This window comes from Astatotilapia calliptera, chromosome 16, assembly GCF_900246225.1.
Source record: "Astatotilapia calliptera chromosome 16, fAstCal1.2, whole genome shotgun sequence".
Classification (NCBI taxonomy): Eukaryota; Metazoa; Chordata; class Actinopteri; order Cichliformes; family Cichlidae; genus Astatotilapia; species Astatotilapia calliptera.
The window spans coordinates 4,584,296-4,608,606 of NC_039317.1; the positions used below are offsets into that span (position 1 = coordinate 4,584,296).

A 24,311-nucleotide genomic window follows, 5' to 3' on the forward strand; every position below is an offset into this window, starting at 1 on the left:
CAAATTTTACATTTATTTAAAATTTTATTTTCTTCCTCAGTCATATACTGCAATCATAATTAATACAATTGATCTATTACTACTCTAAATGATTATAATTATTATATTCAATAAAACTATGTTGTGAAATAAATAGGATCGAATACATTTAGACTCATCAGTCTAATCATATTAATCTCTCTATGCAATTTACATAGCAGGCCACATTCAACATATGCATACTAGTTAAATAATGCCACTCAGTTATGTCATAATGACACTTTTCTCCCAGTTTAAGAGATTCTAAAAGGAGGGAAAGATTTTTAAGGACTGGAAAAGAGGTTTGATCTGCTGCTGTTTCTAAAGACAGCCATAATTCAAAGACAGTTTCAGCAACAAGTGAATCTAATTATTTCTTTAAACTGAAATTTGCACTCTTGATGTTTACATTTATTTAACTGTCATAATTCAATAATATAATTTTTATTTAAACAAGGTGATAAAAATGTGTATTTCCAGACTATTGGATGTATCAATTGACTGGTTGAACATCTTACTGGAACAGGTTTCATTGTATTTCTATATTACGTTGACCTCACTGCTGTCATGCTTGAATATCTGAAAAGTGATGATGACTTTAACAGCATTTCTAAACCAAGGGTAAAACAGGGCATAAATTAGTGGGTTTAGACAAGAGTTAAAATAATAGACGATGACCACAATAGAGGCAGATGAATCACTGACTTTGTCTTCTACAACAAGAAAGTAACAATAAAATGGACAGAAACTGGCCAGAAACACAACTACAAGAACCCCCAGAGTCCTGGCTGCTTTCAGCTCAGATTTGTTTGTTTGATTCAGTGAACGCTGAAGTGTAGCTGTAACATGAGAGTGCATGGCACGAGCCTGAGACACAGCCACCACAAATACTCTCATATATAGAACTATGATGATGGAAACTGGTACGATAAAAGATAAAACAAGGTCAATTATGCCAGCAATATCACTGGTGATAAACACACACTCTCCATAACAGGAATTATACCTGCCTGGTTCAATCAGGATATTCTTTGTGCAAAGAGTGCTGTAGAAAGCTGAATAAAACCAACACATACAAACACTAAGTCTTATTTTTGCCACAGAAATTCTACTGGGGTAATGCAGAGGATCACAAATTGCCACATAGCGATCAACTGATATGAGAACTATGTTACTTATTGAAGATGTTACAACAATGTAGCCTAGATATGTATAAAGTGAACACATGGATTCACCAAATACCCAGCAAACTGTGATTCTAAAAATCTCAGCTGGAATTAACAGGAGACCAACAAGAAAGTCTGACACAGCCAGAGAGAGGAGGAGGATGTTACTGGGTGTGTGGAGCTGCCTGCAGGGACACAGAAGAGAAAATAATAATCACTAATCTTTTCATGTCTTAAGTAAGAAAATGATTCATTGATAATGAATTACACAACACAGTTTGTTTAAAATACATGGAGAATATGTCAGATTCACTTCATTCGAACATCAACAAATCATATGACATGAATCATACTCTCAAAGTTTATAAAATTTAAGCTAAAGTTTAAGTCAATCTCTGCCTGAAATGGGAGACTGAGATGATAACAAGAAGATTGAGACCAGCAGTGATCAAAGAGATGCACGACAGCACAATGTTCAGGAGCACGGCTTTGGACCAGTGAAGTGTCGGCTTGATGCAGGAATTGTTGAAGAGATGTGGAAAGCAGAGCTCGGCTCCTTTCTCCATCACCAAACAGCTACGCCTCCCACCGCTCTTTGACCAAGACTTCTCATAGAACTAATTTATCTCTTTCTGCTTTCCCTCCTCCTCATTACCTCTTTCCTTTTCTATTAAATGATGTCCCTCTTTCGCTCTACACAATCTGCCACACTTCAGCTGTTTCACACTTGCTGTGTCATAGACAGTTGATTCATATTTTTACAGTTGTTTGGGACTCGTGATATATATTATTATGTTTTACACTTGAAACTATCTGCGTTATACCTTTGTGTAACATAGATACACAAAGGTTTCATGGCATGGGTTTCCATAGCCTAGAAGATTCAGTAGGCATAATGTGAAGGTGACCAGACACCCTGAGTACACCCTTTCCCTTTGAAGCTGCAACTATGCAGTCATATGTGCCCACTCAGCATTCAGCAAACCTGAGCTTTATCTGAGTTTAGAAGTAAGAAATCAGAGGTTATACAGGTCTTGATGTGTTAAAGGCCTTTGACCAAGATATGTCCTTCAATGTGCATATTAAACAAATATGTTGGACTGCTTTCTTCCAATTGCGCAAAATCTCTAAAATTAGAAATAAGTGAAGCTGGAAAATTAATTCATGCATGTCTTACTTATAGCCTAGACTACTGTAATTCATTACTATCTGGATATCCTAAAAACTGCCTTTAGTCCAAGAAGGCCCAGATGGACAAGTTCAGGGGGCCAACCCGGAGGCGGACAGCGCCGGAGGCCAAAACAGTTCAGTTCCGGGGGCTGACCGTGTGAACGGCAGCGGCAGTGGGGCAGGTCCGGAGGCCGGCCACGCAGTAGGCAGTGGCGTGGAAACAGTTCTCGGGGCCGACCGTGCGGACGGCAACAGCGGCGTGGAAACAGTTCTGGGGGCCGACAGTGCGGACGGCAACAGCGGCGTGAAAGCAGTTCTGGGGGCCGACCGTGCTCACGACAGCGGTGGCGACAATGCAAGTCCGGAGGCCGGCCACGGTGGCGAAGATGCCCAACATGCAGCCTGGCAGATGACCGACGATGTTGAGGCGGCAGCTGGGGACCAGAAGGTTGTGTGGCCCCCGCAGTACCAGGTGAGAAGGAGGCTGGACCAGACGAGGCAGAAGCAGAGGCTGGACCAGACAAGGCCGAAGCAGAGGCTGGGCCAGGCGAGGCCGAAGCAGAGGCTGGGCCAGGCGAGGCCGAAGCAGATGCTGGACCAGGCGAAGCTGATGAGGATGCTGAAGCTGGACCAGATGAGGCTGATGCGGAGGCTGGACCAAGCGACGCTGAAGCGGGTGCGGAGGCTGGACCAGGCGACGCTGAAGCGGGTGCGGAGGCTGGACCAGGCGACGTTGAAGCTGGACCAGGCGGAGGCGAAGCTGAAGCTGGACCAGGCGACGGCGTGGGTGAAGCTGAAGCTGGACCAGGCGACGGCGTGGGTGAAGCTGAAGCCAGACCAGGTGAAGCTGAGGCAGAGGCTGGACCAGGCGAAGCTGAGGCAGAGGCTGGACCAGGGGAAGCTGATGAGGAGACTGCAGCTGGCGAGGATGATGAGACTGCAGCTGGCGAGGATGATGAGTCTTGGGGCTGGACGGGCTCCTCGGGCCCTCCAGCTGACGAGGCAGGAGGCTGGCTAGGTTCTCCTGAACCTCCAGCTGACGAGTCTTGAGGCTGGACGGGCCCCTTGGGCCCTCCAGCTGACGAGTCTTGGGGCTGGACGGGCTCCTCAGGCCCTCCAGCTGACGAGGCAGGAAGCTGGGCGGGCTCCTCGGGCCCTCCAGCTAACGAGGCAGGAAGCTGGGCGGGCTTCTCGGGCCCTCCAGCTGACGAGGCAGGAAGCTGGGCGGGCTCCTCGGGTCCCCCAGCGAAGACAGTCTCAGAACCAGTGGGCACACACAGGACAGAACCGGCAGGTGTGGGGACCTCTGGCAGAGACAGAGCAGAACCGGCAGGTGCGGAGACCTCTGGCAGAGACGGAACAGAACCGGCAGGTGCGGAGACCTCTGGCAGAGACGGAGCAGAACCGGCAGGTGCGGGGACCTCTGGCAGAGACGGAGCAGAACCGGCAGGTGCGGGGACCTCTGGCAGAGACGGAACAGAACCGGCAGGTGCGGGGACCTCTGGCAGAGACGGAGCAGAACCGGCAGGTGCGGGGACCTCTGGCAGAGACGGAACAGAACCGGCAGGTGCGGGGACCTCTGGCAGAGACGGAACAGAACCGGCAGGTGCGGGGACCTCTGGCAGAGACGGAGCAGAACCGGCAGGTGCGGGGACCTCTGGCAGAGACGGAACAGAACCGGCAGGTGCGGGGACCTCTGGCAGAGACGGAACAGAACCGGCAGGCACACGGGCCTCTGGCAGAGACACCGGTAACTGAAACTGCGCAGGGCACTGGCTTTGCCCAGGCAGCGCTGGCACGGTGCAGTTCTTAGCTGGCGTCTTGGCTTCCAGGGGTCCAGAGTCGGCTGAAGGCAGAAACTCAGCCTCTGGGGAGGCCCTGGGGCGAGTAACAGTCTCTAAATTAGCCAGTTTCTGAGAAACTAGAGTGGTTTTAATGGGTTTGTCTCTCCGCTTAAAATGGGTGCTAGGAACGGGATTCAAAATGGGTGGCACAGACACAGCCTCCAGTATAGAGGGAGCGGGTGACCGGACTAATGGAATAGATGCAGGCTGGGCTAATGAACTGGCTAAAGGCTGATGTACTGGTTGAAGTGAGACTGGAGTTGGTGGTGGAGTGGATGAAACACAGTCAGTTACTGTTATGGATGTTTTGAAAATGCCAACTTGTGAGAGGTCAGTTACCACGAAGGTAGGTAAACACCGTGTACTGTCTCTACTCTCACTATGAACAGCCCCAGAAAACACAGTCTCAGAAGCACCAGTGTCCTTAAAACTCACCACAGATGGTCGCACAGGAGTCCCTGAATCCGGCTGTGGGGTGAAGCGCCGGTGGCGCGAACGTTGCTTCCCCACCGCTGACGGCTCCGACAGGCAGGGCAAAACCTCTAGCGGGTCGGGCCGTGAAACCTCCGGTGGGTGAAGCTGAGACGGCTGCTTCGGGATGGTCGTATTCCACTGTTGCTGGGCAAAACCCGCCACTTCCCGAGCTTGCACCGCCTCCCGGGCTTTATGCAGCTCAGAGATTAAATCCGTAAATCCCCTGACCTGGTGGAGATAGGGATTTCCATCCAGAATAGCCTCAATGGCATTTATCCCCACAACCTTCGCTCGTGTGTTGGAGGTGTGGGTTACCCAGTCCACCAGGCGTAGGGCGCGTGTGAGGTCGCTCTCCCCGGTCGAGGCCGCTGGATCCATCTTGTGGTCGCGTCGTACTGTCACGGCTGCACAGCAGTCGTGTGGTGAATTGAGAAAAGGATCCAAGATGCAGGCACTGACTGTGGTGCGAGTGAATGTTTATTTGCAGAGGTGATAAGGTGACAAAAACAGGAGGAGCAGAGCGGGGAGTAAACCAACCTAAACTGGGGAAAACTAAAGAACCTAACTTAAACCAAACACGCATGGGAGGAGGAACAAAATACACAATGAAAGATGGCGGAGAGACGCAGACTGAACAACGGGTTACACAGAATGATGCAGACGGACATGGAGTTAAACAGACGACACAACAGAGAGCACAGGAAAACACAGGGCTTAAATACACGGGGAGTAATCAGGGAATGGGCCAAAGGAGGGAGACACAGCTGGGAGCAATTAGGCTAACGAGACAGGGGAGAGGTAAAACTGAACACACTGACATGAGACATGAACTTTCAGAATAAAACAGGAAACTAACAGACACAGAGAACCAGACAGGACACTGAACTTGACAGGCAGACTCATGAGCAGACACAATAACACCATGGACAGACAGAGAGAACACAGAGAGTGGAAGCAAGCAGGCAAAGAACAGAAACCTAACAAATGGCAAAATCACAACAGAATACACACTCGGAATGAACAAAAGCATAAGGAAACACAAAACACTGAGTCCTCAGACTCAGGACCATGACATCATTAAAGACCATTAAAAGAGAAATATTCTTAACCTGCAAACCACCTGATTAGCAGCAATTGGATTAGAGAGTAAAGCAACTGAAAGTAGACATCCGTGTAAGGTGGTAGAAAGCTGCGGTTGTAGATGTGCTGATTCATTCAGGGGTTAGGTTTCTTATTTAATTTAATAACTGTACAGTACTCTGTTTATAGTAACCATTGTCCTTAATGTAAAAATGTAAATATGTAAGAAAAATTGTGTATGTTTCTGTTCTGTGTCCTGTTTGTTGTATATGTGTCATGAATCGCTGTGTGGCAGGCAAGCAGGAGTGGTGGACCCAAAATGCAGAACTCAGACACGGAAGTGAAACTTAAGGCGCAGCTTTATTGCTGGGAAAAACCTCGTACAAACTAAACTCACCAAAAGAAAACCAAAAGTCAGAACAGAGGAACCAAGGACTGAAACACTGGAAAGAAACACTAAACTGGAGCAGGAGACCAAACACTAGGAACATAGAAGCAGAACACACAGCTAGTTGAGGGTACGACGCGACAATGACACAGAGAAACACAGGGCTTAAATACACAGACGACAGTAATCAAGGGATGAGAGACAGGAGGGGAACACACCTGGGAGAAATCACAGCTGACGAGACAGGGGAAACATAAACTGAGCACACTCACATATGACACAAACCTTCACAATAAAACAGGAAACTCAGACACATGGAACCAGACAAGACATTGAACTAAACAGACAGATTCACAAACAGATGGGGTGACACCATAGACAGAGACAGACTCAAAGGCAGACCAAATATAACACACAGAACTCAAACAATAATAATCATCATCATCATAAACTAGAAAATGATAACTAAAAGCGCTGGGTCACCGACCCAGGACCATGACAATATGTGTCTTTCTGGCTGCTGTTACAACCAAATTTCTCCTTGTGGGACAATTAAAGGATTATTCTATTCTATTCTATTCTAGACTGCACCTAAGACTAAATTCATGCAGCTTAAAGGAAAACCACAATTTCATCATGCATTTGTAAGTACTGACACTGAATAGAGATGGAAAATTTTGTACTAAGCAACAGAGCCAGAACATTGTCATGAAAGAAAAATGAGTTAGACTAAGTGTCCCAAATTTATGACTTGGGTTTGGTTTTAGAGAGTTTGAATCACAGACGGTAAGAGTGTGCCTAGGATCATAAAATACTGCTCACCCATGACTGTGTGGCTCCACACAGCTGCAACACCATCATTTGCAAACAACACCACCAGCATCAGCTGTATTTTAGATCAGCAGTCTCCAACCCCCGGGCCACAGACTGGTACTGGTCTGTAAGCCGTTTGGTAGGGCAGCAGGAACACTCCCACATCATGAAGACCCTGGAAAGGCTCATCCTGGACCAGCTGCGACCCATAGTAAGACCACACCTGGATCCCCTTCAGTTCGCTTATCAGCCTCGTCTCGGAACTGAGGACGCCATCATCTACCTGCTCAATCGTGTCTACACCCATCTGGACCAGCCGGCGAGCACTGTGAGGGTCATGTTTTTTGACTTTTCTAGTGCTTTCAATACCATCAGGCCGACCCTCCTGGGTGATAAGTTAGCAGCGATGCAGGTGGATGCTTCTCTGGTGTCCTGGATTGTTGATTACCTGACAGGAAGACCACAATATGTACGTCTCCCACAATGTGTGTCTGACAAGGTGATCAGCAACACAGGGGCACCACAGGGGACTGTCCTCTCCCCCTTCCTCTTCACCCTCTACACCACAGACTTCAGCCACTGCACAGAGACCTGCCATCTTCAGAAGTTTTCTGATGACTCTGCCGTGGTTGGATGCATCAGCAGGGATGATGAGACAGAGTACCGGGCTGTGGTCGACTCCTTTGTCACGTGGTGTGAGCAGAATCATCTGCAGCTCAACGTGGCAAAGACCAAGGAACTGATCGTGGACTTCAGGAAGACCAGGAAACACTTGACCCCTGTTTCAATCCAGGGGGTCAGTGTTGACATTGTGGGGGACTATAAATACCTTGGAGTACACATTGATAATAAACTGGACTGGGCTAAAAACACCACAGCACTTTACAGGAAGGGCCAGAGTCGTCTCTATTTTTTGAAGCGATTGAGGTCCTTCAACATATGCCAGAAAATGCTCAGGATTTTCTATGAGTCTGTTGTGGCCAGCGCGATCCTCTATGCTGTTGCATGCTGGGGTAGCAGGCTGAGGGTCGCAGATGCCAACAGACTTAATAAACTAATCCGTAAGGCCAGCAATGTTATGGGGATGGAGCTGGACTCCCTCAAGGTGGTGTCGGAGAGGCGGATGCTGTCCAAGATAAAGACAATGTTGGATAACACCTCCCACTCACTCCATGACATGCTGGTCAGTCACAGGAGCACGTTCAGTGAGAGACTGAGATTACCGAAAAGCACCACTGAACGACACAGGAAATCTTTCCTGCCTGTGGCCATCTCCCTATACAACGCATCCACTTAACACACTGTTTGCTGCTGCAACTACACGTTTCTTTTCCAGCTATTTATTTATGAGTGACTTATGTATGTATGTATGTATGTATATGTATATATTGTACTATTCTTAGTTAGCGTATTGTCTGTTTTGTCTTAATGTTGGTTTATAATGGAGCACTGTAACAAAAAATAATTTCCCCCAGGGATCAATAAAGTATTCTGATTCTGATTCTGATTCTGATTTGACATTGAGGAAACAGAGGTGGAGAGAGTCACATGCTGCAGGTTCCTGGGGATTAACATTAATGAGGATCTGAGCTGGTCACATCTTATTGATGTGATCACAAAAGCAGTGAGACAGCGGCTCTTCTTTCTGCGGTGGCTGAGGAGGTTTGGCATGGACTAGAGAATACTCACCAACTTCTGTCAATACACCATTGAGCATATTCTATCTGGCAGCAGTGTTGGGGAGTAACGGAATACATATACCGACATTGCGTATTTAAAATACAAAATATGAGTAACTGTATTCTGCTACAGTTATCATTTAAAAAGGTGATAATTAGAATACAGTTACTTTGTTGAAATAAATGGATTACACGGCGGTACTTTCCTGTTTTATGTGTTAGGTCATCTTGAAATGACCACAACTATTTTCAGTTGCAGATGATAAAGGATTCAGAAAGTTTATTCATGCAGGCCTATATGACAGAGAATATGCATGTTCTTTTTGTTTTCATATTTTATTTATATTTTATTGTGTTGTGGTTTGCAGTGTTTTGTGTTGTTTCACTTTAAATTTATTTCAAAGGAAAAAGCTGAAAATTTAAATAGTTAAAAGTTGAAATGTAAATAGTTGTTTTTTGTAAATATAAGAGGTAAATGAACATTTTTTTTTAATTATTTGAATATATATGAGTGCTTGTGTATAAATACACAAACAATACACATATACTTTCAATTGTGTAATTTAAGTGATCTAGGTAGCTTTGTTTTGGAAGTTCAGTTAACACTAGCAATGTGTTTTGGACTTTGAACTTGTTTTGGAGTTTGTACATGCTTTGTCTCTAGGGGCCACTATATATATTTATATATAAACATATATTAAAAATCATGGTTATTTTACATTAGTAATTCCTTTTGTGCATAACTTTATATTGTTCTTGATAATAAATTAATTAAAGCAACAAAACAACCTGAGGAGCCGAAAGAGCCAGCTCTTTTTGATGAGCAGGGCTGAAAGAGTCAGTTCTCTAAAAAGAGCCAGAATTCCCATCACTAAATAGCACATTCATGTAACTGTAAAAAGAATGACAATATAGTAAGTAATCTAAAGTATTCGAATCAAATCAAATCAAATCAAATCACTTTTTATTGTCACATCACATGTGCAGGCACACTGGCACAGCACATGCGAGTGAAATTCTTGTGTGCGAGCCCCACAAGCAACAGAGATGTGCAAACACAACAACACAAACGAGCAAAATACAAGAATGGCCAACCTGAAACTAATAAATATATGTACAATATATAATAGTGTATGCATTTCTGGATGTGTATACTAAATATTTTCCTGTGTGTGTGTGTGTGTGTGTGTATACACATTTTTACAAATTAAATAGTAAAAAAATAAAATAAAATAATAATAATAATAATAATAATAAAATATATAAAATATACAGAGTTGAATATGTGCAAAACAAGTGGCATTTATATACAGTGTGGAGTGCATAATGTTGAAGTTCCAGTAGTGAAGCTGAGGTGTCTATGACGTGTTCAGCAGTCTGATGGCCTGATGGAAAAAGCTGTCTCTCAGTCTGCTGGTACGGGACCGGATGCTGCAGAACCTCCTTCCTGATGGAAGCAGTCTGAACAGTTTATGGCTGGGGTGACTGGAGTCCTTGATGATCCTCCCCGCTTTCCTCAGGCACCGCTTCCTGTAGATGTCTTGGAGGGAGGGAAGCTCACCTCCAATTATCCGTTCAGAGCACCGCACTACTCGCTGGAGAGCTTTGCAGATGTAGGCGGTGCTGTTGCCATACCAGGTGGTGATGCATCCAGTGAGGATGCTCTCAATGGCACAGCGATAGAAGGTCCTGAGGATGCGGGGGCTCATGCCGAATCTTTTCAGTCTCCTGAGAAAGAAGAGGCGCTGCTGCGCCTTCTTCACTGTTTTGTTTGTGTGTACTGACCACGTAAGATCCTCAGCCAGATGTACTCCAAGGAACCGGAAGCTGCTCATTCTCTCCACAGCAGCGCCGTTGATGGTGATGGGGGTGTGTACTTCTCTGCACCTCCGGAAGTCCACTATCAACTCCTTTGTCTTTGCGACGTTGAGGGTGAGATGGTTGTCTTGACACCAGTGGGTCAGGGCGCTGACCTCCTCCCTGTAGGCCGTCTCATCACCGTTGGTGATAAGACCCACCACTGTAGTGTCGTCCGCAAACTTCACAATGATGTTGGAGCTGTTAGTGGCTGTGCAGTCGTAGGTGTAGAGTGAGTACAGGAGAGGGCTCAGTACACACCCCTGTGGAGCACCAGTGTTCAGTGTGATGGGGGATGAGGTGATGCTGCCCAGTCTGACCACCTGGCGTCTGTCAGACAGGAAGCTAAGGATCCAGCTGCAGAGGGAGCTGCTCAGTCCTAGATCCTGCAGTTTCCTGTCCAGCTTCGAGGGAACGATGGTATTGAATGCTGAGCTGTAATCTACAAACAGCATCCTCACATACGTGTCTCTCTTCTCCAGGTGTGACAGGGCAGTGTGTAGTGTCAGGGCTATGGCATCATCAGTGGACCTGTTGTGGCGGTATGCAAACTGCAGAGGGTCCAGTGAGTCGGGTAGTGCAGAGCAGATGAAGTCCCTGACCAGCTTCTCGAAGCATTTGCTTACGATGGGGGTCAGGGCTACAGGTCGCCAGTCGTTCAATGAGGAGATGGTGGAGGATTTGGGTACAGGGACGATGGTGGCCATTTTGAAGCAGGCTGGGACTACAGACAGAGAGAGGGAAAGGTTGAAGATGTGCGTGAACACTCCAGCCAGCTGAGCCGCGCATGACCTGAGGACGCGGCCGGGAATCCCGTCCGGACCAGTAGCTTTGCGTGCGTTCACCTTCCTGAAGCACTTCCGCACATCCTCCTCAGACACAGTGTGCGCACTGACGTCATCCGCGGTGCGCACACTGTCCGGTCTCATGGTGTTCGCTGTGTCGAATCTAGCGTAGAATACGTTTAGATCCTCACACAGAGAGGCCGTGGTCTGCGGTGTGCTGGTTTTCCCTCTAAAGTCTGTGATCGTGTTTAGTCCCTGCCACATACTCCGAGGGTTGTCAAACTGCTGTTCCACCCTGTCCCTGTACTCACGTTTGGCTGCTTTGATCGTCTTCCGGAGTTGGTAATGTGCGTGTTTGTAGTCCGATGTGTTCGCGGAGGCAAAGGCGGTGTTCCGTGCCGCCAGTGCCGCGCGAACATCTCCGTTAATCCAGGGTTTTTGATTTGGGAAGGATTTGACTGTTCTGGATGGGACGACATCTTCCACGCATTTCCTGATAAATCCACAGACTGAGTCTGTGTATTCATCAATGTCCCTAGCAGCCACGTGAAACATTTCCCAGTCCGCGTGATCAAAACAGTCCCGCAGCGCAGACTCCGATTGGTCCGTCCAACAGTGCACTGCCCTCCGGGTTGGAGCTTCCTGTTTCAGCTTCTGCCTGTAGGCGGGCAGGAGCAGGATGGAGCAGTGATCTGATTGGCCGAATGGGGCGCGGGGGAGGGCTTTGTACGCATCCCGGAAAGAGGTGTAACAGTGGTCGAGTTGCCGGTTTCCACGTGTGTTGAAAAGGATGTGTTGATGGAGTTTTGGTGAGACTTTCTTCAGGTTTCCCTTATTAAAGTCTCCGGCTGTGATAAACGCTGCCTCTGGGTGTGCGGTTTCCTCGCTGCTGATCGCGCTGTACAGTTCCCTGAGTGCACGGTCAGTGTCGGCTTGTGGGGGAATGTAAACAGCCGTAATAATCACTGCTGTAAATTCCCTCGGTAGCCAGAATGGCCGGCACTTAATCATCAGGTACTCCAGGTCCGGTGAGCAGAAGGATTTGACCGGGTGCACGTTCGCATAATCACACCAGCTGTTGTTGATCATGAAACACACACCACCGCCTCTGCTTTTCCCAGTAAGATCCTGTGACCTGTCCGCGCGGTGCACAGAGAACCCCGGCAGTTGTATTGCGGAGTCCGGTACTTTGTCCGATAGCCAGGTTTCTGTGAGGCAGATCACGCAGCAGTCCCGCATCTCTCGCTGGAATGAGATCCGTGCCCGAAGCTCGCACAGCTTGTTCTCCAGAGACTGCATATTAGCCAGTAATAAACTGGGTAACGGTGGTCTGTAAGTGCGCCGTCTCAGTCGAACCAGAACGCCAGATCTTCTCCCTCTGCGTCGGCGTTTGCGGCCTCCAGGGCCAGAGAACAAAGGCGTCTCAGGTGAGATGAATGGGGGGTCTGCAAACGGAGCGTCCGTGTTGCAAAACTTGAAGTTATAAGAAAGACCGTCTTTTATGTCCAGTAAGGTTTGTCGGTCGTACACAAGGAGACAAGTGCTGCTCGTGAAAAAATAAAGGAAAAGTAAAATTAAACACAGAAGAAAGCCGTTGCTTGGGGGAGCTCGCGACGAGGCTGCCATACTGCCATACTCGGCGCCATCTTCGGAATACGTTACTCACATTGGGTAACTTGACAGAATACGTTACTAACTACATTTTAGGCCATGCATTCTGTAATCTGTAGTGGAATACATTTTTAAAGTAACCTTCCCAACACTGTCTGGCAGTTTCAATGCATTGGAGTGCAAAGCATATGGAGGGTGGTCAGATCAGCCCAGCGTATCAATAGGTCTGAACTGCCAGCCAGAAGCTCTACAGGAAGCACTGAAGGGGAATGGCCTGGATCTGATCTGCAGGAGCTGCATCTCACTGATGGAGATACAAAATAAAGCTGAGCTTTGTTTTCCAGAACTCCTCAACAGTTCCTGCAGGAGGATGACGCTTTACTGGTCCAAAGCTGTACTCCTGTACATTGAGGTGTTCTGCATCTCTCTGATCACTGCTGCTCTAAACCTTCTGGTCATCATCTCAGTCTCCCACTTAAGGCATGAATTAACTTGTTACTTAAAACTACAGTTTTAAATTAACATATGTAAAAACTTAGACTTACATCAGTGGAATTAGCTAAGAAAAAAAAGAAGTGCAATAGTATAGTGCTGCAGCACTTCCTAGAAAATAAAATCTATATCAAAGGTGAGAAATGCGATTCAGTCTCTTTTCTTGGTTTCATCTTATGGCCGATTAAGGCAGATCCAGCTACAGTGTAGGCAGTGTTGCCTGGCCCGTACCGGTAACTCGGAAGCATCTCCAGTGCTTGGGCTTTCTTGGTTTTGTTCTTGTTGTTGTTTGTTCTTCTCTTCCCTCAGTAATGAGAAAGAAAAATGCATCCTTGTGCCTTTTTCTCCAATTGTCTGTGTGAACAAAATTATAATGCTCTGGATGAATAGAGAGAATTGCTGGAAGGAGCTGAGAAACCTTTTGTTGTTTGGATGGACCATTAAAATCCTTTAGTGCCGTTGCTAAGCAACTCCATGCTCATTAAGCCAAGTGGATCCTGTTCTTTACTAGATTTAATCTTGCTTTTGCCTACAGACCTGGATCTGAACCTCTGACGGCACCTAGTGCTCCAATCCTTCTGGTCCATCACCCATCATCAGCTCACTAATCTGGGAGATGGAAAGAAACTTGTGCAAAATGCTCAGCAGGATGAGTCTGACCCAGGAAAAAAGACCACTTAACTGTATTTTTGTTCCCTCCAGTGTTTATTCCCAGATTATACATTGGGCCCATACTGTCAAGTCAAGTTCAGCTGTCACCCTGGTAATAATGAAAGAACCTGAGGAAAGAGAGAAACAAAATCCAGTCTCCTGGGCAGCCCAGCCCAAGCAGAGAAGCCCAGACCTCCCTTTCCCCAGCCACCTCCTCAAGCTTGTCCGGGGGAACACCAAGGCCTTCCCAGGCCAGCCAAGAGATATAATCTCTCCAGCATGTCCTGGGCCTCCCCAGAAAACCTCACCCAGGAGGCGCCCAGGAAGCATCTTTGTCAGATCTCTGAACCACCTCAACTGGCTCCTTTCGATGTGAAGGAGCAGCGGCTCTACTCTGAGCCCCTCCCGAATGGCCGAACTTCTCACCCTATCTCTAAGGGACAGGCCCGCCACCCTTTGGAGGAAGCCCATTTCTGCCGCTTGTATCTGCGATCTTGTTCTTTCAGTCACTAACCACAGCTCATGGCCATAGGTGACGGTAGGGGCGTAGATCGTCCGCATCGCTGCAGCCGCTGCACCAATCCGTTTAAGACATAATATAATAATAACCAATATCATGAATTCCAGATGAATGAAAAATTACTGATCATTAATTGATTGCATAAGACAGTGAATGTATAGTGTAGTGAGAAAAAGGAGGGACAGGGATTTTGTGTGTGTCGTGTGTGTATGTCTGTGGGTGGTAGTGAAATAAATCACGTCTGTGAGAAAACATTCTGACAGCTGCAGCTCTCTGACGATGGAGATATAGAAAGCAGCTTTGTTTTCTGAATCCAAGCCTGAGCTGGAGCTTTTTAATATTTATGGGTCACCTGCTCAGCATGTCAGCACCCTGCATTCTGTTTTTATTCCCATTTTACTTTTTTAACTTTTTAAAGGGAAGAGCAGGCTGTACCTGCTGCAGAGACTCAGGTCTTTTGGAGTGAAGGGCCCAATCCTGAAGAGCTTCTATGACTCTGTGGTGGCCTCAGCCATATTTTACGGTGTGGTCTGCTGGGGCGGCAACATCTCTGCTGGGGACAGGAAGAGACTGAACAGGCTGATCCGGAGGGCCAGCTCTGTTCTAGGATGCCCTCTGGACCCAGTGGAGGTGGTGAGTGACAGGAGAATGGTGGCTAAGCTGTCATCCCTGTTGGACAACATCTCCCACCCCATGCAGGAGACTCTGACAGCACTGAGCAGCTCCTTCAGTGGCATGCTGCGGCACCCACGATGCAGGATGGAGAGATTTTGCAGGTCTTTCCTCCCCACTGCTGTCAGACTCCACAACAAAGACTCCGCAACTGACCAAACACATACATCCACATATGTTCAATAGCAATTGTGCAATACTCTTTTTCTGACAACATTGTATTTTACTCAGTTGTTGTCAGCCGGTGATCGGCTGTGATCAGCTGATCACGGGGCCGGGGTTAAAAGAGAGACGCCACCCACCTGTTCGCCGCTCAGACATCAGTATCCTCGTGTCACGAGCTCCGAAACTCTGCGACATCAGTCTCCGCCTGATCCAGCAACTGTGAGTTACAACCCCTTTCGATCCTTTTTCTCTTCCCGGCTCCGCTCGCTCTCTGTCTGTAACGACCGTTCCGAAGCCACGCTTCGTGCTCAGGTCATTACTAGAATAACTGCGTGTCTGCTCCAAACCCACCGCTAGCCTTCGCCGCGCTTGGGTCTAGCCAGCACGCCACACGGGCACGCCGAATTACTGTGTGCGATCCGCCCGGCCGTGACAGGATGTCTGAGCCACATGTAGACCCAGCGGAATTCGAACGGCTGAAAGCCGAAGTGTTATATCTCCGCGGTGTGGTGGATCGGATGAGCACAAAGATGGAGTCTCTCACCGAAACTGTCCTCCAGCTTTCCTCTTCCGTCACCTCGCTGCAACGTCAGCCAGCGCCGGTGAGCGCTGAACCCCGGATCGGACTACCCGACAAGTGGAACGGAGTAGACGGCCGGCCTGATGGACTGCTCGCCACCTTAGACATGATGTTTGAATGTCAACCCACTAAATACGTCACTGCCCGTGCAAAAGTGGCGATGCTCACCTCTCTCTTGTCTGGCCAGGCTCAGGAATGGGCCGCGGCTCTCTACAACAATAAGTCTGCAGCGTGTAATGACTATGCTCTGTTTGTGGAGGAGTTAAAAAAGACCTTCGTTCCCCCCAGCAGTGAAGTGGAAGTGGAGTCACAGCTGCTTCATCTACGCCAGGGCAGCCGACCAGTCTGTTACTTCGCCTCCCGATTCCGCACCCTGGCTGCTAAGCTTCAATGGGGAGATGCTTCTCTGCGCTCCATCTTTCTAGAGGGGCTGGCTGATTACATCAGAGACGAGATGGCCGGCCGTGAGGCCCCAAAGACCTTGGATGAGGCCGTGGACCTTGCCCTGAAGATCGACCAACGCGTGATGTCGCGGCCTCGCCATGCCCCTCGGGCCTTAAAACCCTTCCAGCCTCAGCGGACCACGTCGTCGCGACCTCCTCCCCCCTCTGATGGAGCCACGGCTAGCCCAAGCAGCACATCCAGCGAGGAGCCCATGCAGCTGGGTGGACTCCCCAAAGAGGAGAAAGAGAGACGCTGGCGTGAGGGCCTCTGCGCCTACTGTGGATCAGCTCGACACCGCCGTCCCCAGTGCCCGCTACGGCCGGGAAACGACGACGCCAGGTAGACTGCGGGGGTGTCCCACCTGGCCCTTCCCACTCCTCTGATCCCTCTCGTTTTCTGCTACCGGTCACGTTTCACCTGAAACACCAACAGCTCTCGTCCGAAGCCCTCCTGGACACCGGAGCCGCCGAGAACTTCATCGACCAAAAACTAGCCTCTCGGCTCCGCATCCCATTGACTTCCGTCGACCGATTTCTCCCGGTGACCTCAGTAGACGGGCGACCACTCCAACCCTACCCGGTCCAGTTCCAGACCCAGCCAGTCCGCATGTCTGTCGGGGATCATCAGGAGGAGATCCGGTTCCTAGTAGTCTCGGCCCCTTCCTCTCCTCTCATCCTCGGATACCCCTGGTTCCGTCGACATGACCCCCACGTCTCCTGGTCTTCCTGCCAGATCCTGGACTGGGGTCCCCAGTGTTCTCGCCGCTGCCTTCTCCTCCGGACTGGACAGGACTCAAAGTCAGAAGAGGCGTCACCCCCGGAGCCCGTCGATCTGGATAGGATCCCTCCGGCTTACCATGACCTGTCCGAGGTCTTCAGTAAGAGGCGAGCCGCCGCTCTCCCTCCTCATCGCTCCTACGACATGGCCATCGAGCTCCTCCCGGGAGCAGTCCCTCCTCGTGGTCGCCTGTTCTCGCTGTCAACCGCAGAGAACAAAGCCATGGAGGAGTACGTCGCTGAGGCTCTCCAACAGGGCTTCATTCGCCCTTCTACCTCCCCTGCAGCTGCGGGGTTCTTCTTTGTAAAGAAGAAAGACGGCGGGCTTCGCCCCTGTATAGACTACCGAGGCTTGAATAAAATCACTGTTAAGAACCGCCATCCTCTTCCTCTGCTATCCACCGCGCTCGATTCCCTCTCCCAGGCCTGCATCTTCACCAAACTAGACCTACGCAGCGCTTACAATTTGGTGCAGATTAGAGAAGGGGACGAATGGAAGACGGCCTTCATCACCCCTAACGGGCACTGGGAGTATCTGGTGATGCCCTTCGGCCTCTGCAACAGCCCTGCTGTCTTCCAACACCTGATCAACGACGTCTTGCGGGACATGCTGGGCCGATGGGTGTTTGCCTATCTGGATGACATCCTGATCTACTCTCGCACCGAAGTAGACCATATTCGCCATGTGCGGGCCGTGCTAAGCAGGCTGCTCGAGTACCAGCTGTTCTGCAAACTGGAAAAGTGTGCCTTCCATCAACGGTCCACTACCTTCCTGGGCTTCACCATCTCCTCCAATGGCCTGACCATGGACCCGCAAAAGCTCCAAGCCGTGACCCAGTGGCCTCAGCCTTCCAGCCTTAAGCAGCTACAGAGCTTCCTGGGCTTTGCCAATTTTTATCGGCGCTTTATCCGCAATTTCAGCACCATTGTCGCGCCACTGACATCCCTCACCAAACCAGCTAACCTGCCCAAGCCCTTCTGCCTCCCCCCTGGTGCGAAACTGGCCTTCCGAGACCTTATTCGTCGGTTTGCTACAGCTCCCGTCCTGCTCCACCCTGATCCTGCCGGAGATTTTGTGGTGGAGGTGGATGCCTCCGATGTTGGCGCTGGCGCCGTCCTCTCTCAACACGGCCCGGATGGAAAACTTCACCCGTGCTGCTACTTTTCAAGGAAGTTCTCCGACACGCAGCGACGGTATGGTGTCGGCGACCGGGAACTCCTGGCCATCAAGTGGGCCTTGGAAGAATGGCGGCATTGGCTCCTGGGAGCGAAAGAACCATTTCTGATCTGGACTGATCACCAGAACCTGATCCATATTCGTTCTGCCAAGCAGCTCAACCCAAGGCAGGCCCGTTGGGCCTTATTCTTCGAACCGTACAACTTCCACCTCGCCTACCGCCCTGGCTCCAAGAACACCAAGGCAGACGCCCTCTCCCGGCAGTTCACCCAGGACGACTTCACGTCAGACCCTGGACCTATCCTACCGTCTCATTGTTTCGCTGCCCCCCTTCGGTGGCCCTTGGAGGACTCTATCCGGGACGCCCTGACCGCCGAACCGCCTCCGCCGGAGACCCCAGCTGGGCGGCTCTATGTGCCATCCCGGTGCCGTCAGGAGGCCTTGCTCTGGGCTCACTCCTCCCCGCTCTCTGGTCACCCAGGGCCCGACAGAACCCTCCAGCTCCTCCGTCGTGCCTTCTGGTGGCCCTCCATGACTCGGGACGTCCGGGACTTCGTTTCCGCCTGTGACACCTGTGCTCGGGCCAAGTCCTCCACCCAGCCACCCGCTGGCGACCTTCACCCTCTCCCGGTGCCGAGACGTCCCTGGTCCCATGTCGGCCTTGACTTTGTTACCGGCCTTCCATCTGTAGACGGTCTTGACACCATCCTCACCTTTGTGGACCGGTTTTCTAAGGCGGTGCACCTGGTCGCCCTGGCCGGCCTCCCCTCCGCCAAACGGACGGCCGAGCTCCTCCTGGACCATGTCGTCCGGCTTCACGGATTCCCCAAGGACATAGTCTCCGATCGGGGGCCACAGTTCACCGCCAGGTTCTGGAAGGCCTTCTGCCGCCTGATCGGAGCGTCTCCCAGTCTCTCGTCCGGCTATCACCCTCAGACCAATGGGCAGGTTGAACGGACCAACCAACAGTTGGGGCGCTTCTTACGGTGCTTCGTCTCCGCCCAACCGTCGCTATGGCCTCGTTACCTGGTGTGGGCTGAGTTGTCTCATAACCTTCACATCTCTTCCGCCACCGGTCTCTCGCCCTTTGAGGTCTGTCATGGATTTCAACCTCCTATCTTCAGCCATCAGGAAGCGGAGGTCGACGTGCCGGCTGCTGAACGGATGGTCCGCCGCTGTCGCCAGGCCTGGATCAAGGCGCGGGCTGCCATTTCCCGGGCCAACGCTCTGTACACCCGGCAGCATCGTCGCCGCCACCGCCCGGGTCACCCCTTCCGGCCGGGGGACCGCGTCTGGCTCTCCTCTAAGCACCTACGGCTGCGCGGCGAGTCCAAGAAGCTCGCTCCCCGGTTCGTCGGCCCGTACGAAGTCACCGCCCGGCTCAACCCCGTGGCTTACCGTCTCCGGCTTCCGCCCGCCATGAAGGTCCATCCGGTTTTCCACGTCTCGCAGCTTAAGCGGCACGTCGCTTCCCCACTGGCGCCCCCCTCCCGGGCCCCGCCCCCGCCCAGGATCGTCGATGGGGGTCCTGTCTACACTGTCCGTCGGATCTTGGACTCCCGTCCCCGGGGCCGGGGGGTCCAGTATTTGGTGGACTGGGCTGGCTACGGCCCTGATGAGCGCTCCTGGGTGCCGTCCCGCTTCATCTTGGATCCTTCCCTCATCTCGGATTTCCGTCGCCGCCGTCCTGGCCCGTCGGGTGCCGGTCCTCGGGGGGGGGGTCCTGTCAGCCGGTGATCGGCTGTGATCAGCTGATCACGGGGCCGGGGTTAAAAGAGAGACGCCACCCACCTGTTCGCCGCTCAGACATCAGTATCCTCGTGTCACGAGCTCCGAAACTCTGCGACATCAGTCTCCGCCTGATCCAGCAACTGTGAGTTACAACCCCTTTCGATCCTTTTTCTCTTCCCGGCTCCGCTCGCTCTCTGTCTGTAACGACCGTTCCGAAGCCACGCTTCGTGCTCAGGTCATTACTAGAATAACTGCGTGTCTGCTCCAAACCCACCGCTAGCCTTCGCCGCGCTTGGGTCTAGCCAGCACGCCACACGGGCACGCCGAATTACTGTGTGCGATCCGCCCGGCCGTGACAGTTGTATATAGCATTTCTATTCTGTTTTATTCTATTGTGGCCAGTATTTTATTTTATTTAATCCTATAGTGTACAGTTGTGTAGAGTATCTTATTCTTATTGTTATCCTATTCCAGTCTCTCTAATTTTGCTATGTAACTTTGCACTGCCCACTTTCTGCTGTAATAAAACAAATTTCCCACATGTGAGACTAATAAAGCTTATCTTATGTTATCTTATGTTATCTTATGTTATCTTATCTTATCTTGCTGTGCAAGAAACTGCACAATGACAATAAAAAACTCTGAGTCTCTCTTATCAATTGATTCAGAATTCCATTTCTGATTACTGATTCTGGCACAACGCTGTAGATAGTTAAATTAAAAACTCTATCGGTCTTTTAACATTATCTGAATTATGGTGGTAATTGAAGTTTCTCTGCTAAGTCAGTTTTACACATATGTTACAAAAGCATCATATGACACCGTATGATGGGAATGTTGTTGCAACAACAAATATCTGATCAACACTATCTTGATTATATATATAAAACCAACATCAGCATTGAGGAATTATTATATATTTTCAAGGCAAAAATTTTTTTTTTTGGTCATTACCAGAATAAATAAATATTAATTGTGATAACTATGTTTGGATGAGAAACTAGGGCTTCAGTGAATGAGTGAAAAGTAAAAGAGGTTGTGTGGACAAAAGGAGGAAGGATATCATTCTCCAGGGAGCACAACAGTGGATGGGAGGTATGGTAGAAGGAGATAAATTTGCTGTATGACAGAAAGTTCTGTCCAGACAGCTGCAGGAACCTGATGATGGAGATCCAGATGCATCCAGAGGCAGAGCTCTGTTTTCCAGAGCTACCGAACAGTTCCTGCTGGAAGCCGACACTTCACTGGTCCAAAACGGTGCTCCTGAACGTTGGGCTTTCGTCCATCTCTGTGATCACTGCTGCTCTTAATCTGCTCATCATCATCTCAGTCTACCACTTCAGGCAGAGATTAACCTTTCAGATGAAACTAAAGTTCAACTTTTAGAAAATAATGTTACATTGACATCATATTCTTCAGTAATGTTTGAATTATGTCAAGATGAATGTCCTGTGTGTACCTAATCATAACTGTATAGTTTTATTTCCTTAATTGCACCATGCCTCAGCAATGGAACATTTCCATTGAAGACATTTGACATGATTAATGGGTAATTTGTAATTTTCTGTCTCCCTGTAGGCAGCTCCACACTCCCAGTAACATCCTCCTCCTCTCTCTGGCTGTCTCTGACTTTTTTGTGGGTTTTCTGTTGCTGCCGGTAGAAATCTTCAAAAACACGGCCTGCTGGGTATTTGGTGATCTCATGTGTTCACTTTATATTTATCTGAGCGGCATTCTTATGAATGCTTCAATTGAAATTATTGTTTTTATATCAGTTGACCGCTATGTGGCTATTTGTGACCCTCTGCATTACCCCACCAGAATCACTGTGACACGAGTCAAACTCAGTGTTTGTCTGTGTTGGTTTTATGCTATTTTCTACATGAGTCTTTACACAAAGGATGTCTTGATAAAGCCAGGCAGGTATGCTTCCTGCTATGGAGAGTGTGTGTTTTTTATTGAAGATATAACTGGAACTGTTGACATTGTTTTATGTTTTTTTGTTCCAGTTATTATCATCATTGTTCTGTATACAAGAGTATTTGTAGTGGCAGTGTCTCAGGCCCGTGCCATGCGCTCTCATGTTACAGCTGTCACACTTCAGCGTTCATTGAATCAATCAAACAAATCTGAGCTGAAAGCAGCCAGGAACCTTGGAGTTCTTGTAATTGTGTTCCTGGCAAGTATTTGCCCATTTTACTTCTACTCTCTTGTTGACGGCAATGTGGTCAAAGCTTCATCTGCGACTTTTTTGATCATTGTTTATTTTAACTCTTGTTTAAACCCACTGATCTATACCCTGTTTTACCCCTGGTTTAGAAATGCTGTTAAACTTATTATCACCCTGCAGATATTCAAGCATAACAGTAGTGAAGCCAACATACTATAGAGACAATGTGGAGGAACCTGACTGAAATCTGCAGAAATATTTTTTTCAGTAAATTGATGTGTCCAAAATCTGGAAATATAAAATTGTTTTTTAAAATGATGAACATATAGATGTGTCAGTTTCCAGTAAGAAATGAAAGTTGTTTAAATGGTTAGGTAAACATGAAGAGCATTCATCTTATGTAACTTTCTGTTTTAAAGAAATAATGAAATCACCTTTTACTGTGTTGCTTAAACAGACAATGAATTCTGACTGCCTTGTCATTTCACCTCTTCAACTGTCTTTTGTTTTTAACATCACAAACAGTTTTTGATAGTAGACAAGAAGACCATCATGTTAACATACTAATAATTATTTTAACATGTAATTTCTAAAAAACATTTTGAATCATGTACTTAGCCACTCATGTTGATCAGCCTTCTTTTCAGATTTAGGAATCTCTCTTCTATATGGAGGGCCAGGAGTAACAAAATGAGTGAAATAAATTAAATGTTTCAGGGACAGTTCTGCCCCTACGTTTGTCTTTAAGAATTTATTCTATCAGTCAGCATCAATCTTCAAACTCAGGGGGCGAGTTTAACGCTAATCAAGTCAAAATCATTGTTTTGGCCTGGTGGCCATTGTTTTAGTTTTCATTCTCAGCTCAAACAACGGACATGTGGAAACTAACTGAATTGTACTTTGAAAAACCCTGTTTGTGTCTCACCAAATACACTTTTAATTTTTATACCAGAGAATATTTACAAATAATAATAAAAAGTGAGTGAGTACATTTCAACATTTTCAGCAATCACTCACAATCCTGGCACTGCCATGGTATCTGTAGTCTGCATTTACCACATGTGTATCTGTTGCAGTGAACACATCGCACAGTGGCATGATTGTTCTTGCATTTGTGTGTTTGTGTCCCAAACTTGTCAGGTTTACTTGCAATATACTGCAGGAAACAGCACCGAGTCTTTGATGGGAAAAGCTGTTCATCAACGGTGATATGTAGACCAGGGTTGTAGCACGTGATGCAGTTGGTGACAAATGATCCCCACACACTGGAAATTGCAGCGAACTTTGCTCGATCACTGCGGGTGGACTTGTCATCAAAGCGTAGGTGTTGCATGATGTCTTGGAAGCGGTTTCGTGCCATAGTTCCAATTATCTGTGGGTTTCCCAGGTTTGCTGACCAGCAGTCATTTAGAGATGGAACCCTGGTAACCCCCCGCAAGATGCATGGCCAGACTAGACTGTCAAAAGATACATGCGAAAAATAAAAAGTAATATTAACTGGCACCATAGAAAAATCGTGAACTGGTTCTTGTAGAAAACCGGTACCCAGCATCCAATTTTTTGAATTTGCTAGTCTGCTTGTTTGTCCATCCGATTTCAGGTTGTGTGCCAGAGGAGGGAAATGGCATTGCAGTATATACACTGCAAAAACTCAAAATCTTACCAAGTATATTTGTCTTATTTCTAGTCAAAATTATCTCATTACACTTAAAATAAGACACAATCAGCTACAGGGCAACATTTCAGTAAGCTAAAGGAACTTGTTTCAAGACAGTGAATCTTGAAACTAGAGAAAAACTAGAGATTTTTCACTTGTTCCATTGGCAGATTTTTTCACTTAATACAAGATATTTTAGCTTAAAATAAGTGAAAAGCTTAGCAATGGTGGTCATTGTCAAAGTGAATCAATGAGGAATCGAATCAGTAAGTGATATCAATAATAGAATCAGAATTACTAAATTCTTATCCATTCCCATTCCTTGTTCACAGTACTCAAATGGACTCCACAGTCACCAGATCTCAATCCAGTAGAGCACCTTAGATGGGAA

The 24,311-nt window shown here is 48.3% G+C and overlaps 2 protein-coding genes across 2 annotated transcripts; one reads left to right on the plus strand and one right to left on the minus strand.

Moving 5' to 3' along the window:
• Window positions 1-558: 558 nt before the first annotated feature.
• LOC113007548 (trace amine-associated receptor 13c-like) lies at window positions 559-1,750 on the minus strand. The gene is made up of 2 exons (XM_026144222.1): window positions 1,584-1,750; window positions 559-1,369 (listed from the first exon to the last, which is right to left on the minus strand). The coding sequence occupies exons 1-2, from the start codon at window positions 1,748-1,750 to the stop codon at window positions 559-561; spliced, it is 978 nt and encodes a 325-aa protein (XP_026000007.1).
• Window positions 1,751-21,257: 19,507 nt separating this feature from the next.
• On the plus strand, window positions 21,258-22,482 carry LOC113008534 (trace amine-associated receptor 13c-like). The gene is made up of 2 exons (XM_026146004.1): window positions 21,258-21,436; window positions 21,672-22,482. Exons 1-2 carry the CDS (start codon window positions 21,258-21,260, stop codon window positions 22,480-22,482), a joined length of 990 nt encoding a protein of 329 aa, XP_026001789.1.
• The last annotated feature ends 1,829 nt before the right edge of the window (window positions 22,483-24,311 follow it).